Raw genomic sequence first — 17,516 nt, 5'->3', positions numbered from 1 at the left:
TTTTATGCATGTTTTTCATACAGGCTGCTTTCATCCGTGATGTTATGATGCCTGGAGAGTGGGATGTGTGTGTGACCTCTTATGAAATGGTCATTAAAGAAAAGTCTGTTTTCAAAAAATTTAACTGGAGGTATCTGGTGATTGATGAAGCCCATCGAATAAAAAATGAAAAATCTAAGGTAAGTTTTAGTTTTATTTTAGTAGGCACTGAAGAAAAATACCTGGAAAGTATGTCACTCTTTTAGAGGAAAGGAAAACCTTTTGGTATATAAAACTTGCAGCTTGCTTGGACTGGCTAAGGAATCCAAAAAAACCCCCTTAGCTATGAAGTGGTAACTAATGAGGAGTAGAACCAAATGAACAGGACTGAATCTTTACAATTTCAGGACCCTGGAGAGTTCATAGAAGGCTTCACATGTTGGGTTACCTGTTGGTAAAGAAGTGTTACCCCAGCACCAGTCTGTGCTCAGTTGAGACCTTCAGAAATTTTGAAGAGCTAGGTGGCCCGTTCGATCTACCCTTGCTTCCTGTTGTCTGTGAACTTAAGGATCCCATGGCCCTTCCTGAGACTGCAGCCTTGTGCCTTTCTCTTGCAAAGATTCTGGAAGAGTCATCCTTGGAAATGGAAAGCTGCATTTTCAGTTTGGGCAGGCTCAGAAAGTCTTCTGAGTTAGAATGATTTGGAGTTCTTTGTAGTTGGAGGCTTTTTAAAGTCTTTCTGGCCTTTTGTTCTTGGGGATATGACATTGTATTGTAAAATTTCTGAAACACAGGAAAATATGTTTTATGAAATACGTTTTCACTCAATGTATTCAATTTGTAAGAGCATATTAAGAAATTATAATAGGCCAGAGCTTTGTTTTCCAAATCTCAGAATTAGCAGTTTATAAAAATGTATCTTTGGAATATATTGGCAATAAAAGCTCTTAATTTTTTTTAAAGCTATCAGAGATTGTTCGTGAATTCAAGACAACAAATCGGTTGCTCTTAACAGGAACCCCCTTGCAGAATAATCTTCATGAGCTGTGGGCACTGCTCAATTTCCTTTTACCAGATGTCTTCAATTCTGCAGAGGTGCGATTGTGTTTGACATTGAAATCTTATAATTGTTTAAATTACACGTTTTACAGCAAAGTAGTTTTTAACTCCAAATCACTCCAATTGGTTTTACATTTTACTACAATGGCTTATAACATAGGAGAAATGAGAAATCAATAAGGAAGATGGTGGGAGAGGTAAACAATCAAGTTCATGGAAGCAGCTCATTAGTAGTATTCCATAACAAGGCTACGTAAGGACCAGGGGGAACAATTGCTGCAGGTAGGAATGCCTAGGCCAGGAATCAGCTGGTGATTGATCTTGGCTAAGCTGCAGTGTGTCCTTTTTCTTCAGATGTAACCATGTGTAATTATGTATGCTATTGGATCGTTCAATATTGACCTTATTTTCCAACAGGTGTAACTTTGATAAGAGGAAAAAAAAATGGGTGGATTATATTTGCTCTTGAGAAATAGACAGAACCACATTTGGTCTCATTTTCAGATGGAACAGCGTACTCTATGAAACCAGGGGTGCCACTGAAAATTATGTTCCTGTGTTGAGTTTTCCCTTCTTTCTCCGTACCATATAGCGAAATATACTTGTGCCCAGCTTCAAATTTTTTATGTTCCTTCCTTCTTCCAGCTGCAGCTGGTGATGTACATTTGTGGCACAAATCATGATTTCACAGCAAAGAGTACCCTCTACATATTATGGAAGGGCAGAACTCAACAGGGATATATTGATTTCCAAGCCACATGAATGTTTCTTTCAATGTAGCATTGTGTCCTGTAAATTCTACTTGAGCTAACCTAAGCATGGAGAATTAATGAAATTACAAACATAATAGTAAAATGCATTTTTACGTCTGCAGGACTTTGACTCATGGTTTGATACTAAAAATTGTCTTGGTGATCAAAAACTTGTAGAAAGACTTCATGCAGTAAGTACGATTTTATTTTTTGATAGAAGTCTACTGATCCAGCTTCCATTGCATCACAGACTACGTTTGAGGCAGCGTATGACTTTCTGTGCAACCATTATGGTGTTCGCCCCAAGGCTTTAAATTTCCTTTTCTGGGGCCTGTCTCACTTCTCTTTGGGTGCAGATCTTTTCAGGAAGGACTTCAATAGATAAATTTATATACATTTTTAATTTACTGCTTTTTGACTGATGCATGATGTCCCCCTCTGCTCCTGTTTTGTATATTGTTTTGAAGGATTTTTTAGTTGGTGCATGTTCATTACAAAAATGCACATGCCATCTGACTTGCTTACAGTTTTTCAGAACTACACATGTTTCAGAACAAATAGCATCCTAATCTGTATGCAGGAGGAATATGAAACGTGAATTGTCTGGAGCAACGTAGCATTGCCAGGATCTGTGGAGTTTATTGGTTTGTGTCTTAACAGCTTGGCTTTTGGAGGAACGTACTTCCTTTTCTAAAAACGAAGCATCCGATCTCCTCAACTGAAAAGGAGAGGAGACTCACGAGTGCTATAATATCAGTAAAGCTGGGGATAATGGGCACCGTGGTCTGACGCTTAAGGAAGATGGCAGGCTTGGGAAGGCCGGCTTCCTAAAGAGGAAAAAACCTGCTGATGGACTCAGTTCCTCCTCCACTTTATTTTTTTGTTCTGAGAGTAGCCACAGCGAGTGAGTGCAGGGGGAGATGTCTAAAGAGTCTGGGATATCACTGTAACGTTCCTCCTTTTTCTGTTGTCGACCCGTTGGTTTTCAGGTTCTGAAGCCATTTTTGCTACGGCGCATAAAAGCTGAAGTGGAAAAAAGCTTGCCTCCTAAGAAAGAAGTAAAAATTTATTTGGGACTCAGCAAAATGCAGAGGGAATGGTAATCTTTAAAAACCTTCTACCGGGTTATGTGGTGAAAACAGGCTAGTCCTTATTAAGACAACTGGCAGTTGAATACACTCACGCTCTTGGGGCTCTTTTAAACCTTCCTTAGTATTTCTTTTGCAGAGACATGTGCATGACTAGACGGGATGTATTTTAAGCAAGCTAGTATACCTTAAGGTGCTTTCTACACCTCCCACTCTAGACTGCAGTACAGGACAATAATCCAGTATTAATCTACGTTACAGGATTTCTTTCCTCCACCAGACCTTTGAAATATGCTAAATAAATGCTGAAATTCGAGTTACCGTTATCCCTAGATTAGTATTCCCCAACAAGATGTGCTGGCTCTTTTCCCCCCTGGAATGCTGAGAGCTGCAATGCCAATAGGTAGGGGATGTATGAGAATAGATAGATTAAAAAAAAAAAGTTTTATTTGTTGTTTCTCAGTGTTCAGAGAAACAGAAGGCAAGAATTTGATTTGAGAAGGGGGAGAAGCAAAGTTTTATCTTACACGCCTGATTGCAACTGTCCTGCCTTTAATATGTATATTCCTTGAAGATGGATGACAAGTCTGTGTAATATAACACAAGTTCGGAACCAAGAAATGGCCATTTCCTTCTGGTCATGAACTGCAGACAGAGCTGCTTCAGTTAAGCAGGGAGCAGCTCGCTTTGGTGCTGCCTCCACTGCTGCAAAACTGTCTGGGAGGATTTTCTTTTCTCCTGTTTTTAGACTTTTTAAAAAAGAAAAATCTGTGTGGCCCTGTTGGGGTTGAGAATACTGGAACGGTGAAAGCCTTCCCCACTCCCTTCAATTCCCACGTTCTCCTCTTGGTACCCAGCAGTTCCGAGAGCAGCTTTGTTGCTTTGTGTGGGCCATGGTGAGACTGGCATCAGGACTGTACTGCTGGCATCAGGAAGAGAGGGTGAATCTTCCATTAAATCTTGCTTGTAAAGTTAGTTTAGCCTCAATCAATCCTGAGGCTATTTGGGGCTGCCACTTGCCTTCTTTATCCCCACTAGTTACTGAGTTACACTGTTTGTGTGACACACTAATATACTCCTTAGCTCAGTTATGTTTGCCAGCGTGTCTTTCTTTTCTAATGTCCATAGCTGATGATACCCTGCAGCAAATGCCAGATTTGATGAGCTTGCAGAAATAAGGCAGAGTTCTCAGGTTTGAAAGACTCAGAGTGTAAAGAAAAAGAATCTTAATGCTGTACAGTAAATCACATTTAAATAGTCAAACAGAGATGTAGCTGACTGAGACTCTTTCACTGTTTTTTTAATATATGCACGTATGTATGTATGTCCCCAAACTTTAGTGATGCTCATTTATTATTAAATTATCCAATTAACCTTGTAGGTATACCAAGATCCTGATGAAAGATATTGATATCTTAAATTCAGCGGGCAAAATGGACAAGATGCGGTTGTTGAACATCCTGATGCAGCTGAGGAAGTGTTGTAATCACCCCTACCTGTTTGATGGTGCTGAACCTGGCCCTCCTTACACCACTGATACCCATCTAGTGACCAATAGTGGCAAAATGGTTGCTCTGGACAAATTACTATCGAAACTCAAAGAACAGGGTAAGACAGGCCTGCTCTATGCAGCAATTAATTTAGAGATTTGCTGGTTGCCTTCTGCCTTGGAGACAAAATCTAGCCACTTCTGACAGTGGGATGCTAGGGCCCAGCAGCAGGTGGTCCATGGAAAGGTGCGCTTCGTATCCCTGCATCAGCGGCATAGTTGCATATTTTATCCTCCTGTTGCTCCCTTACAACAGCCACATCGATGTGTAGAGCATAGATTTCTGTGGATAAAGAGCAGCAGGAGAGGAAAAGAACGGTGGCCAGAATGCTCAGGGTCTGGCAGGGAGAAAGCCAGTGTTACGTATACTGTGACCCTTGGGACAACATGCTATTAAGAACTGTAATAGATAGAGCAAAGGCAGAGTTGGGCATGTGGAAAGCAAGCTTCTGGGTGAGCAAAGGTAGAAACAGAAAGAATTTGATTTGTTTCATCTTTTTTAGTGAACTGATCTCTGAATTTTGAATTAGCCCTTCAGAATTGCATAGAAAATGTACATATTGGCAAAAACCTCAAATGAAAAAAAGACTTTTTTCCCCCTAAAAATAAAAATAAAAAAAGGTTGGTTTGGAGATTGGATAAATTTATGATTGAGTATACAGGTTGCACATAAGTTTGAGCATGGCTTCTCAGTTGTAGCATCTGCCCTCTTGAATTAAGTGGCTACCCCTACCCTCCCAAGATTTGTACGGTCCCCACCTTCACCCTATTTGAATGAGCCTTTAAAACCTGGCTCTTCCTCCCAAGCTTTGGGCTAGAGCGGTTGGTGGACCCCTTGGGGGATTTTGTTCAGTTGCCGTTGTTTTTTCTGGACTTTTCTTCGGTAAGATCTTTGTATTATTTTATTTCTAATTGTCTTATGTTATACATTGCCCAGTTGGGATGGTGTTGGGTGGCCTGTAAATTTAATAAATGAATTAAATAAATAAATTCCAGATTCATCACACAGTTGAGAAGATCCACCAAAATTAGCCATTACTCATTGGTCCCGTTGAGATCATTAGATGTTCATTCATCCCCAGACATGTCTATTTAATGTAAGTGCTTCTCATTATCGTTACTGAAAAGTGCTTCTACAATTCATTTGTCCGTCAGGTTCCAGAGTTCTTATTTTTAGCCAAATGACTCGCTTATTGGATATATTGGAAGACTACTGCATGTGGCGAGGTTATGAATATTGTCGCCTGGATGGGCAAACGCCGCATGAGGAGAGAGAGGTGGGAATAATTTGTCTGGTCCCGTGAACCTGTATGCAGGTTTATCCTGTATGCAGGTTGTGCAACAACTAACATTTCTTCACTAGTATTTCCCGGAGTGCCAACTTGCTGTGTCAGGGTCTTATCTTGTGTCAGGTCTTATAAACAGAGATTAATCCATCATTATTGCATGCTGTCTTGAAGTCCTTTCATGTCGTTCAACTTTCTGATTTGAGTTTCAACTATCACTTTGGGGGAAAATAAGTGAAAGGTGCATTTACAAAGAATGCCAGTGAGAATCACTTGTGCTGCTTGAAGATATCTGTAATTCATAGTCTGGGGATCAGGTTGTTTGTAGAACTGCTTGGAGATATTGAAGGAAAGAATTTTGATTCACTGTGGTTTTTATCATGGCCACATTCGGCCCTGTAACTATTTTAGAAACTAGAGAAAAAAGCCCACGTTCTTAATCACCTTTTGAAAACAGTATTTTTAGTGTATGCTCTCTCTCTCTCTCTCAATTCTTTTTTTAGGAAGCAATAGACACTTTTAATGCTCCAAACAGTAGAAAGTTTATTTTTATGTTGAGCACAAGAGCTGGAGGCCTGGGGATTAATTTAGCAACAGCTGATGTTGTGATCCTCTATGATTCAGACTGGAACCCACAAGTCGATCTACAAGCGATGGTAAGCAGGGTTCCCCCAGTTCATTTCTGGTGCAGCTGCACTCCTTCAGATAAGCTAATGAAAAAGGGCATGATATGTAAGCACCACCTTTGAAGGTTTGATTTAAATAGACTAAACTATGATACATTAACACTTCTCTTGACTTTGGTATTTGTAGTTTTTTCCCGTACATCGGAATTTTCATGATGGCTCTGCCTAGATACTCTGTTCATTTTTACTGTTACTGTGATTAGGATCGCGCTCATCGAATTGGTCAAAAAAAGCCTGTACGGGTATTCCGACTTATCACCGACAACACTGTTGAAGAGAGAATAGTAGAAAGAGCTGAGATAAAACTGAGGCTGGATTCAATTGTTATACAACAAGGTACTGTTTAATATTTGTATAGTATCTGCGGATAAAACAGAAGAACCAAGGGAAGGCAGAATCTGACCTGTAACCTTATGTAGTGGAGCTGGAAAAACCTGACTTCTGTTTTTCCCACAATCATCCTTTGAGCAGTTTCACTCCTTGCATCTTAAAAGAGGATAGGAATTGAAGTAGACAATAGGTAGAGGATGTAAGCACTTATTTAAGTTAAAACCAGAACCCTTTTTGTGGCAGGGATACTTGTTTAGCTCAGACAACTGTTGAGAAACTCTTTATTCCTCATTTAGCCCAAAGCCAAATCATTAGGCTTTCCTTTTTCTTCTGTGGTGTGCGGTGGGAAAAAGACCATAAAGTGCTACTTTACCATTCAACTCAGCATTTGTGAAGATTAATTGTGCAAAGTAAATGGCAGTGTGGGAAGCTCTCAACTGGTTGAAGCACTACTGAAGCAGTTGGGCCTTTGTTTTAGTTTATGCAGACCAGCAAATCCAGATTATTATGAATTAGTTTTTTTAAAAAGCAGAAGACGTAAAGCTCACATATTAGGTGCTTCACTCATGTGCCTTGTAGAAATCTCAATTTTGGTATGCTCTTGCCACTTAAGGAAGATGTTAAGATATTGCAGTAAAATAATTGGAATGGAAATGAGAACGCTGATTTTAAAAGACCCAATATGTATAAATGTTTTTCATGTCTAAACAATACTGCATGGTTCTTTGGTGCACCAGGCAAAGGAATTTCTACCTTATTTATTTAAAGTTGTATCTAAATTAAATGAACACAGTTCTGTTATGTGAGTGGTTCAGAATCTGATGTTGATTTCTGTTTTTGATGTGACTTCGGTACCAAACAAGTGCTTTGTTTGATACATGCTTAGCAAGCATGTTGTGCTGCTGATCAGTTAAAATTTAATGGTCCTGTAAAACTTGGATAATATCATATGGCACTCACCTTAAGTTGCACATGGCAAAGTCGTTTGTGTAAATCATTGGTTCAAATGTGGGATTATGACGAAGCATTTGAATCTGCTGTTACACTTCCCCTTTTTAATTGTAATTTTATTGAATGACCTGTTCAGATAAGGATATTGCTTTATAACTCTAGCATTGAACACATGGGATTTGGAATTAAAATTCTCTCTGTGTTTTATACATCAGGAAGGCTTATCGACCAGCAGTCTAACAAACTAGCAAAAGATGAAATGTTGCAAATGATTCGTCATGGAGCAACGCACGTGTTTGCTTCCAAAGACAGTGAACTGACAGATGAAGACATTACTACTATTTTAGAAAGAGGTGAAAAAAAGGTGAGATAGTGTGGAACATGCTATAAATCACATACACTGTGCTTTGTTCTTTTTTCTGCAATCTGTAATAAATATCAACTCTGAACTAACCAGAAAAAAATCAGTTAGCTTAGCCAACTTTTCATACAGACTGATTAAAATCAGCTGTCGTATTTTTATATATGAGAAATAAATTCCTAAAAAGATGTATTCTTTCTTCTTTTCATTTGTTGTGTGTGTGACTTTCTTTAGACAGCTGAAATGAACGAACGTTTGCAAAAAATGGGTGAAAGCTCTCTTCGGAACTTCACAATGGACACTGAAATGAGTTTGTACAATTTTGAAGGGGAAGATTATAGAGGGAAACAGAAGGTATATTTTTACCATGAACATTGCATGGCAGCTGTACGGATTGCATGACAGACCAATAAAGTTTGACTTGAATGGGACCATAAACATCTACAGCTTAAATAAGCACTAAATGTTGCTGTGGTGAAATTCTAGGTTTCTCCCTGGTTGTCTGTTTTGTTTTTACTTTGCATATTGTACAGTCTTGGCTAGGTTAGAGCGCAATTGAGACTGCGAACTCTATTATCCTCTGGATGTCGTCCGGGTTCAGCCAGGATTGTCAGTGGACAGAAACAGAGGAAGATTTAATCCAGTAATACCTGGAGCAGTGCTTCTCAACCGTGACAACTTTAAGATGTCTGGACTTCAACTCCCAGAATCTCCTAGCCAGCATTAAGTCAAACAGTTGTTTTTTTCTTTAATCGTTAAATGTCTATCCCCCTCTTACTTTTCTGTTATGCATGTAATAAGCATTGTGCAATCAGTGTAGAAGATAGGATGCATGAAAGTGGTCCAAAAAGTAATTATACTTAGGTGCCAGTGATGGAAGTTTGTGAAAATGTATTCTAGTCAAGTTCATAATGGAATTCTCAGAAGAGTCCCATGAATGCAATTAATTTTTGTTTCTCTGAAGGTAACTGTCATCCAGATTCCAGGCTCATGCACCTGAAATAATGTGTGTGTGCCTTTAATTTAATTGGAGGTTGTATCATTGTATTCAGTCTGCATTCTAGTTTTTTTTAAAGTAAGCACCTACAGTATGTTAGCAAGAATCTGACAATCTATTCCATGCCCCCCTGCCATTTTAATTAGTGTTTTTTTTTCCCTAGCTGAGCATGATGGAATGGATTGAGCCTCCCAAACGAGAACGCAAAGCCAACTATGCTGTGGATGCCTATTTTAGAGAAGCTCTCCGTGTCAGTGAGCCTAAAATCCCAAAGGTGGAATAGTTTAGCTTTCTATGTTATATAAAGAGCTAATATACTGATACGCATGAATATAAAAATAAAAATTGCAGCATAGCATTGATAGTATATGTGCTTTATTTCAAAGGCTCCACGGCCGCCAAAGCAGCCCAATATTCAAGATTTCCAGTTCTTTCCACCACGGTTATTTGAACTTCTTGAAAAAGAAATCCTGTATTATCGGAAGACTATAGGCTATAAGGTAAGAAACTATAACCTTTTTTTTCCTTAGGAAAGATTTATTTTCATATATTCATATTTTTAAAGTAGTAGAATTCATGAGGATCTTAGTTTATAGGAGCAATAGATTTTTTTGGTGTATTTGTGGAGGAATGGAATGGGGTTAAAAACAATAGAAATGATTTTGAGGAAGAAAAAAAACAATACATATTTTGGCCCTTGTTTGTAAGAGCAAAGGGTAGTGCAAATGGAAATCTCCCCTCATTTTATCCTCACAGTAACAACTCTATGATGTAGGTTGGAACCATCTTCTATTCCTCACCCCAGCGTCATCTAGCGAGTTTCATGACCAAATGAGAATTTGAACCAACAATCCAATGCCATAAACTACTAGAACGCATGGCCGGCCGGCCTGCCTGCCTGCCTGCCTGCCTTCTCAACTGCAGTTCCTTCCTTTACCACCTTTGGAGCTATATTAACAAGGAGAACTTGTAGGAAGGCACCAGTGTGATAGACGAAATTTTACTTCACAAAATTCACATGAAATTTGACTTCAGCCCATCAAGCAAAAGCAATAGCAAAAACTATGGTAGTGCGGACAAGCCTTCCAAGAGTGCCATCACTGGATCATGGGTGCGTAGCGTTTGCTGAAATGTGTAGAGAGCCACAGAGAAGATTTTGGAGAAACTGTATCAACAGTTAACTCCTTTGGGTATAAGAAGGAGGGAAGGAAAAATGTATTCAGGCTTTCAATTTATTTGGATATATCAATCCAAAGTGTAGTTCCATTCAAACTTGTGACATTGGTTTCCTGGTCTGGCCTACCTCAAAGGGCTGATAGCTGTTTAGTTACTTCCAAAGCTAATTTCTGATAGGTTTCTAGATTCTGCTTTTGTAACTATTGTGTGGAAGTGGTAATAATCAGCTGCCTCCTGGATAGCTTGCTGAACTTGAATAGTTTATTTTGTTTCTTACCTATCAATAATATATACATGCTGAAAATAATGACGTGTCAATGAGCCTTCGAAGAAAAAATGCAGCCTTCCTAAATCCAGCATCCTCCAGAAGTGCTGGATGATAGTTCTGTAATTCCAGGATAATCTCTCATGGAGACATCACGTTAGGGAAGGCTGCTGTAGGTCCTTCTTCCAAAATAATAGCTATGAAGTTAGCTTTCATTTTTCTTAAAAGTAATGACCAGGAAGTCTGTTTAACTTCAATACAAGCCCTGTGAAGTTAAGTATTATTCATGTAAACTGGCATATATGGTTTTTGTCTTCATAAAGTAGTAGAAAATAGAGCTTAGGTAAGGCAGGTCTTACCCTTCCTACTAGTAGGTGGTAGCTCCTGGCCAGTCTTCTCCAGCTTCAGAAGTTAAGCAAGCTCAAGCCTGGTTAGTCTTTGGGTGGGAGGCCTCCCAGGAATACTAGGGCTATAGGCTAGATTGTGAAATTGAAAACTCATCCCGGAAGAAGGTGACAGCAAAACACTTCTGCACTGGTCATGAAGTCACTAGGAGTTGAGAAAAGGAAATGCTTCTTTTTTTATTACTCTTGATAAATATTTCATGTTTGACTGCAGTGTGCCGCTTGACTGCTTTTATTAATTCTGGCCAAATAAGTGTCTGTAAACGAGGGCAAACCCTGGACATGATGGCGACAGATCCATTAGACCAGGCTGTACTGGGAAGTGTGGTTGAATGCATATATGAGGATGTTGCACTGAGGGAGGCAGCATTAGATAAAATCAAATCTGGTCCAGTTCTACAAAAAGCACACTCATACTGTAGATGAATTGGTTTCCTGTTTGCAGCAGGGCAGAATTCAAACTGTTGATTATAAGCTGCATCCAAGCCACCTTGTTTCTTACCGATCACCTGAAGAGCTGCCCCTGTGCATTGCATCCAGCATTTAAGGCATTCTACTTCGTTTTGCTTCCTTTGTGATGCTTTTAGTACCTCTCCTAAAAGGGGCAGCTGGCCATTTCTCTCTTGAGTCTTAAAAGGACTGCAAAAAGAACCCCACGAGGCTGCACTTTCGTTTACGCTGCAGGTTGACTCAGTTATTTATTACCCTTCTTTTAGTACTGTTTTCATGATTTCATTGCAGCAGTTTCCCTGTTTTAATTTGGAACCTGCTTTGGGTTTCCTTTTAGGAATGGAAGGGGGAATAGAAATAATTCTAAGCTAAAACAATATAAGGAGCAGGGTGGTGGAGCATAGAAAAAGAGCAGAGAGCTAGTTTTCTTTTGGCCACAACTTATTTGTTGTACCTGATCTTCCTAGCAGCTTTCTCACAAATGACCTTGGAGGATTGGGTGCAGGGAAGGAAGCCATGGAAATAAATGTCATTTCTGTTCTCATCTGTGAACCCAATTTGCCCTTATGATTGAACCCTGACCCTTGTCTCTAAGCGACTGTAGCAGCTCCAATTTTAGACTTATTAGGATGTATTGCTCCAGTTGTTTAAATCTGTAGAACTCAACTGCACGTCGTCATGGGATGTTTCAAGTGTGTGTTTTGACAAATGTAATTAAAAAAATTAAAAATTGACTGTAGAATAGAATAGAAATATAAAGTAGCTCCCAAACAACAATTTGGTGTGTGTGTGTGTGTGTGTGTGTTTTCTCTACAGTTTGCAGTACTGGGGCTTCTCCATTTCCTAGAGCATTTGGGTTGAGAAAACTAGTTTTTGTTCTAGTATTTTTTTTCTCCCTTCCTTGGTGTGTAAGATGAAATGCTTTCGATGGTCTTGCGGATATTGCTGCTTCCCCCCGTTTCCATTGCAACAGCTGTTGAGGCTGAGGTCAGATCTGTTTGGGAGCAGCTCCCTTAGCTTTAGAACTTTTTCTGCTGATGGTTTACAGAGGTCTGAATGCTTGATAGTGGCGTATTTTTAATTTAAGGGAGCTGGCAGGTATAGAACACTCCCAACGCTTCTAATGTTAAATAACACCCCCTAATTGACAAGCACATCATTCTTAAAATTAATTTTTTGTGGCACTGGCCCATTCCAAACAGGACAGAGGTCATTATAAAAATAGCTTCTCTAGTGCCTAATCACTGGTCTGTGTGTAATTCTGCTGTGTGTTCCCCAGCACATGCACATGTGCTTTCCCTCGTATTCATACCCAGAATATACCCAGAAGCATATTGGAGGCTTTAAAAAGAACTCTGGGCACCTATTGGCTTCTTACGCATTGTCGTTACTGTTATGCTTCTGTGGAACAGGGGCCTGCGAGCCACAGAGGAGGAAAGGGAGATCGATGAGTTATGATGTCTTACGTTCCTCCTGCCTGAAGAACTTTCTGAGGCCTGTAAACACAAGTAAAAGAAATGTTTCTCTACTGTTGTCCCGATGGCAGAGAAATATTTCCTTCCCTAACAAATACTCACTAGATGAAAAACGCAGCAATCCTGCCTCTTGGCGTTTCAGAAAAAGGCCATAAAGGGAACGGAATAGGCCTCTATACAGAACCCTAATAGTATTGCTCTCTTACTATTCGTTCACTCCGTTGCCGATTTTAGGTCCCCAGGAATCCTGAGCTCCCAAATGCAGCTCAGGTGCAGAAAGAGGAACAGCGGAAGATTGATGAGTCGGCTCCTCTTTCTTCCGAAGAGGCGGAGGAGAAAGAAAAGCTGCTCACCCAGGTATATAGTTTCTGTGCTTCACGTTGTTTATTTTTAATAAAAAAAGAAGCTGTGATTATCAACCCGTCTGCTTGCTGTGCAAGACATTATTGTAATTATCCCCTGGAAAACTGCAAATGCTGTCTAATCATATGGATTATTTTGTGATTGCATTGACTTGAAGCTAGAGTTGGCTGGGCTACGTGCAGCCCTCCCGCCCCCAAATTGTGCCATCAGCACGAATTGGGAAAGGGGAGTAAAAGAGATACCTAATGCATATATTTTGCATTAAAAGAACTCACACATCCCCCCTAAATAAGACAACATTGTTGACCATGCCTCCTCTAATATGACAGCCGTTTCCCCTACTGTTGAAACAGCCCCAGTTGAAAAAGGGTGTCCATCCTTAGTGGTTATGCTCTGAACTTCTTGCTGCGAGTATTGCAAGAGAAGGGGTGTAGTTCTCTGTTCTCCCCAGCCTCTCGATCTTCTTTTAAAGATAGGTAGGTGGGAGTTCAGCAAAGAGAGCAGCTGAAACTGACACAGTTCAGACTGAATCCAAAGGCTGGCCTTTTATTTATTTATTTATTTATTAATTATTCAAATTTAATTACTGCCCATCTCTCCCAAAAGAGGGACTCTGGGCGGTAATTAAATTATTTAATTAAATTAAAGCCAAGGAATGGCTCTCCTCTCCTGCAGTTGATCACTATTGACAGCTTTTGGATTTGCACACTTGTGTGTGATGTAGTGGATGGTTCCAGGCACTTCATGTTCAACGTTTCATCAGTGACTTGCTAGCACAGCTCTGCAAGTTCAGATTTGTTCTATGCTTTTAATGAGTTCTGTTGAATCAGTGTAATAATTTTTGTGCCTAAATAGCTGGACTACTCAAACATAATTTTTAGCACTCTTTGAATATTATGGGCTGGGAAGCATAGAGTTTTGTTACATTTTTCTCAGTACATTTCTATATTAAGATTCATGTACTTGAATCTTCCTTTTGAAATGTTGATTTAGCAATTGTCTTTCGGTGGTTTAAATTGCCTGTATGGAATGAAATGAATCTTGTAGTGAAAATACAATATCAACCAGATGGTTCTTCACCTTTCTATAGAGAGAGTGAACATTTCTCATGACACCGTTTAATGTTTGGAAGTAGGTATACAAAACACCTGGATCTTTTGGCATTTGCCAGTTAACATTTCATTTCATATTTCTGATCCAGTCAAAACAATACGTCCTTGCTCTTTGTTTGAAAATCTTTAATGTTCACACTTGGTAACCAAAAAATGGTAGAATAGCAGTAAAAGCTGAGAATTATAATTTGATGTTAAAGAATTCATTTCACCCTTTATAGTAAAAATATATAGATGTCTCAGCAGCTGGCAGCAGCTGGTTGATATTGTCTGGGTTCAGAAGTTAAATAGAATTGAGTGAGTAGTACATGGGGGAGATCCCCACAGGGAATTCCAGGACTGCAGGTTGGACCGGGAAATATTAAAGAAAAGTATGCTGGAAGAAGGCAGTGGAAATCACCTCCATATTCCTGCAACAAAACCAACATGGATGTGTCACTAGAATCTCCAGAAACTGACCTCTCCTTGAAAGAGACTCTGGATATGCAAAATGTTTTGGATTTGAAGCTTCCCCTCACCCCGTTTCACTTGTGAAATATCTTTCTCAAGCGTGAAATGTGCGACTCTGTGCATTTGACAAGTACTTTAAGACCAAAGCAGGGTGGAGCTTGAAACATTTCAGTATCCTTGGAGCAGTGTGTTTCTCACTCAAAGTGGATATTTTGTGCTGAGCAGAACATTTCAAACCTGAGATGGTTGATACCTGAAAGGCTTTGCACACCCCTAAATGGTGTGGTGATGTTAATCTGTGCTTCAAAAAGTGCCGCATCATTTCTTGTTGCTGGTTTGTTGTGATAGGGGTTGAAAGAATGTTTCTTCTGTGTAAAGATATATTTTTTTAAGAGCAGAAGTTCTTCCATCAGCATGGTTCTTTCTAGGTGAAAGAAGTGTTTGTTATATAGAATAGCTGGTTTTTTCAGTCGATTTGATCTCAGAAATAGGTCTCACACTTAGCATTTTACAGTATTTCTGCAATTGGTCAAATGCTGATTATCAACGGCACAGTGTATTTGGTATTTGTCTCTCCAATAAGGAACTTTGATTGCAGCCAACCTTCAGAGTTTACGTTTTTAATGATTTAAAAGTTTTGGGGATATCTAAAGTACTTTCAGTGCCACCTTTTTGTTAACATTCTTTCCATAGTCAATAGAAGGTTTTTTTTTCATATTTTATCAAAAATATGCAGGGGCACTGGGGATTTTCTTCCCTTCCAGGTGTTAATTTCATTCGCCATTTGCTTTGTAAGTGTTTGAAACAGAATGTTCCTGCATTTAGTTCCAGAAGATTGCCTGTGACATCTGGACAAGCACCCTCAGATTTTTGCAATTTTTTTGTGACTTACTTGTAATTGTTCAAGTGTGATATAAGTGAAAGCCCACTAAGATTTGGACTGAACTTTCTTTCTTCGGAGACTTGCCATTTACAAGCATGAATAGAACGCTTTTCTCCCTTATGTGTGAGGAGATGTGTTCAAAAATAACTCACTCAGGTTTTTATGACTGAGTAATAAACCCTAGATAATAGATGTTTATGGAAATACTGCAAGATCATTAACCCCTGTAATTATTATGTGACATTGTACCAAAGCATTAATGAGCAAATCCAACTGTGTCCTCTTAAGATGCAAGATCTAGCAAAACATCTCTGTCTTTGCCTAATGGCAACTTCTTGCTTTAACAGGGTTTTACAAACTGGAACAAAAGAGACTTCAATCAGTTTATTAAAGCTAATGAAAAATACGGCCGTGACGACATAGATGATATTGCCCGTGAGGTGGAAGGAAAGTCACCTGAGGAAGTTATTGAGTATTCAGGTTGCTTAATTGTTCCTTGATTAATTAAGAACAATTGCAAAAAGTTAATCTTTCTGTTGGGTTACCTTTGTAATTCTACCAAGGGTAGGGAAACCTGAGGAATGCATAATGTGGAAAGAAGGGAATGTCCTGCATGGAGAGATTTAAGATCTGCAGAGGGTTTATGCTGAGGTTGCTGCACCATAACCCTGTAGCTATTACTGTTCCTGCACTGGTGGAGTTTTAGGTTATGACATGCTTCATTGTACAGTGCTGTGGCTGGCAAGGCAGTGGGAGAGGGACTGGATTTATCATTCCTTTCTTCTGACAGCTTATAAGGCTGATCACCGTTTGGTTGAGTTATAGGTTCAGAAGAATCCGAGATGCATTTTTGATGGAAACACGATTCTGCTTTGCAAACCCTGCTTTGCATACCTTTCAAGGGCAGCAGCATTCTTTAAAATGTTTCCCACCCTTAAGAGTACAGAGCTCTTCCCTAATAGCATCTTCTCCCTTCCACACTATACTTCCCATGCTACCAGTTTAGGGTCATCTTGTGCCCTCTGTTTCCACACACATAAGGGCCTCTGTGTGCAGAGTTGGGTACTAAAGCCACAGATTGTTTCCAGAGGAGTGTCAGGCACAGCACTTACATGTATTTCAGAAAATAAAGTATAGTTGCTTCATAAATGGGGAGCAGTTGGCTCAAACACTTCTTCAGTTCCAAAACTACAAATTCTAGTTTCAAGACTTACATGCCTACATTACCCAGGTAGAAATTAGGGGGAAAAAAGTGGCAGTTTCATTGATATTGCCTGTGGCACCTGGACTGGTGCATTGTCTCAATAAGTAGAGAAAGATGGAGATTGGAAGAAGGAAATGGAAGAGATTGCTATGCACTACTAACATCTGACAGTTTCTTTGGGTAAAATACAATGCATGAACTGTTATAATACTTCCCATATTGATCATGGATTATTATGGGAACAGGATACTCTCTAGTCTTGTGGTTTTCAGTTACGATTTTTTTTTTAAATCAAGCCTGTTTTATGCACACTTGGATACTCTTACAGAGAAAGAAAGAGCCACTCGCTGTTATTTTATGTTGACATAATAGGTTTTTGTGATGACAATAGGAAGACTGAACAAAAGTTTAGTTGTTACTATGGACTTTGGATCCATAAGAGTTTAATATAAAAGTGGCTAAAACTTTGTCTTTGGTTCAAGTTGCTTTGATGGCAGCTTTCTGAAAAGCTCTAATTTCCAGCTGGGCCATTGCAATTGTTTGGCATCAACACTGAAAACTCAGAAGAAGTTGCAGCCCTCTGTGAGGCATCAAGAGGGACTGGTAGGTTCACCCAATAAAACCGAATCCTGGAAGAATCAGGACAGACAAAAGGAAATAGTTTTTTTTACACAATGCATAATTAAACTTTGGAAT

General features: G+C 39.4%; 1 protein-coding gene across 1 annotated transcript in view; it reads left to right on the top strand.

Moving 5' to 3' along the window:
* Positions 1-17,516, top strand: part of SMARCA1 (SWI/SNF related, matrix associated, actin dependent regulator of chromatin, subfamily a, member 1) — a 45,343-nt gene that overhangs the window by 16,285 nt on the left and 11,542 nt on the right. Inside the window, exons 7-20 of the mRNA XM_063313783.1 lie at positions 24-179; positions 943-1,074; positions 1,913-1,981; positions 2,780-2,889; positions 4,260-4,486; positions 5,583-5,704; positions 6,217-6,369; positions 6,603-6,735; positions 7,896-8,044; positions 8,276-8,395; positions 9,202-9,312; positions 9,425-9,538; positions 13,043-13,165; positions 15,964-16,096. Of these exons, the coding sequence (XP_063169853.1) occupies positions 24-179; positions 943-1,074; positions 1,913-1,981; positions 2,780-2,889; positions 4,260-4,486; positions 5,583-5,704; positions 6,217-6,369; positions 6,603-6,735; positions 7,896-8,044; positions 8,276-8,395; positions 9,202-9,312; positions 9,425-9,538; positions 13,043-13,165; positions 15,964-16,096 (1,852 nt within the window). The remainder of the gene's footprint in view (positions 1-23; positions 180-942; positions 1,075-1,912; positions 1,982-2,779; positions 2,890-4,259; positions 4,487-5,582; positions 5,705-6,216; positions 6,370-6,602; positions 6,736-7,895; positions 8,045-8,275; positions 8,396-9,201; positions 9,313-9,424; positions 9,539-13,042; positions 13,166-15,963; positions 16,097-17,516) is intronic.

The sequence above is a fragment of the Candoia aspera genome, chromosome 12, assembly GCF_035149785.1.
Source record: "Candoia aspera isolate rCanAsp1 chromosome 12, rCanAsp1.hap2, whole genome shotgun sequence".
Taxonomy (NCBI): Eukaryota; Metazoa; Chordata; class Lepidosauria; order Squamata; family Boidae; genus Candoia; species Candoia aspera.
Note: the sequence above shows the minus strand (reverse complement) of the source record. Positions and strands in the feature narration are given on the sequence as shown.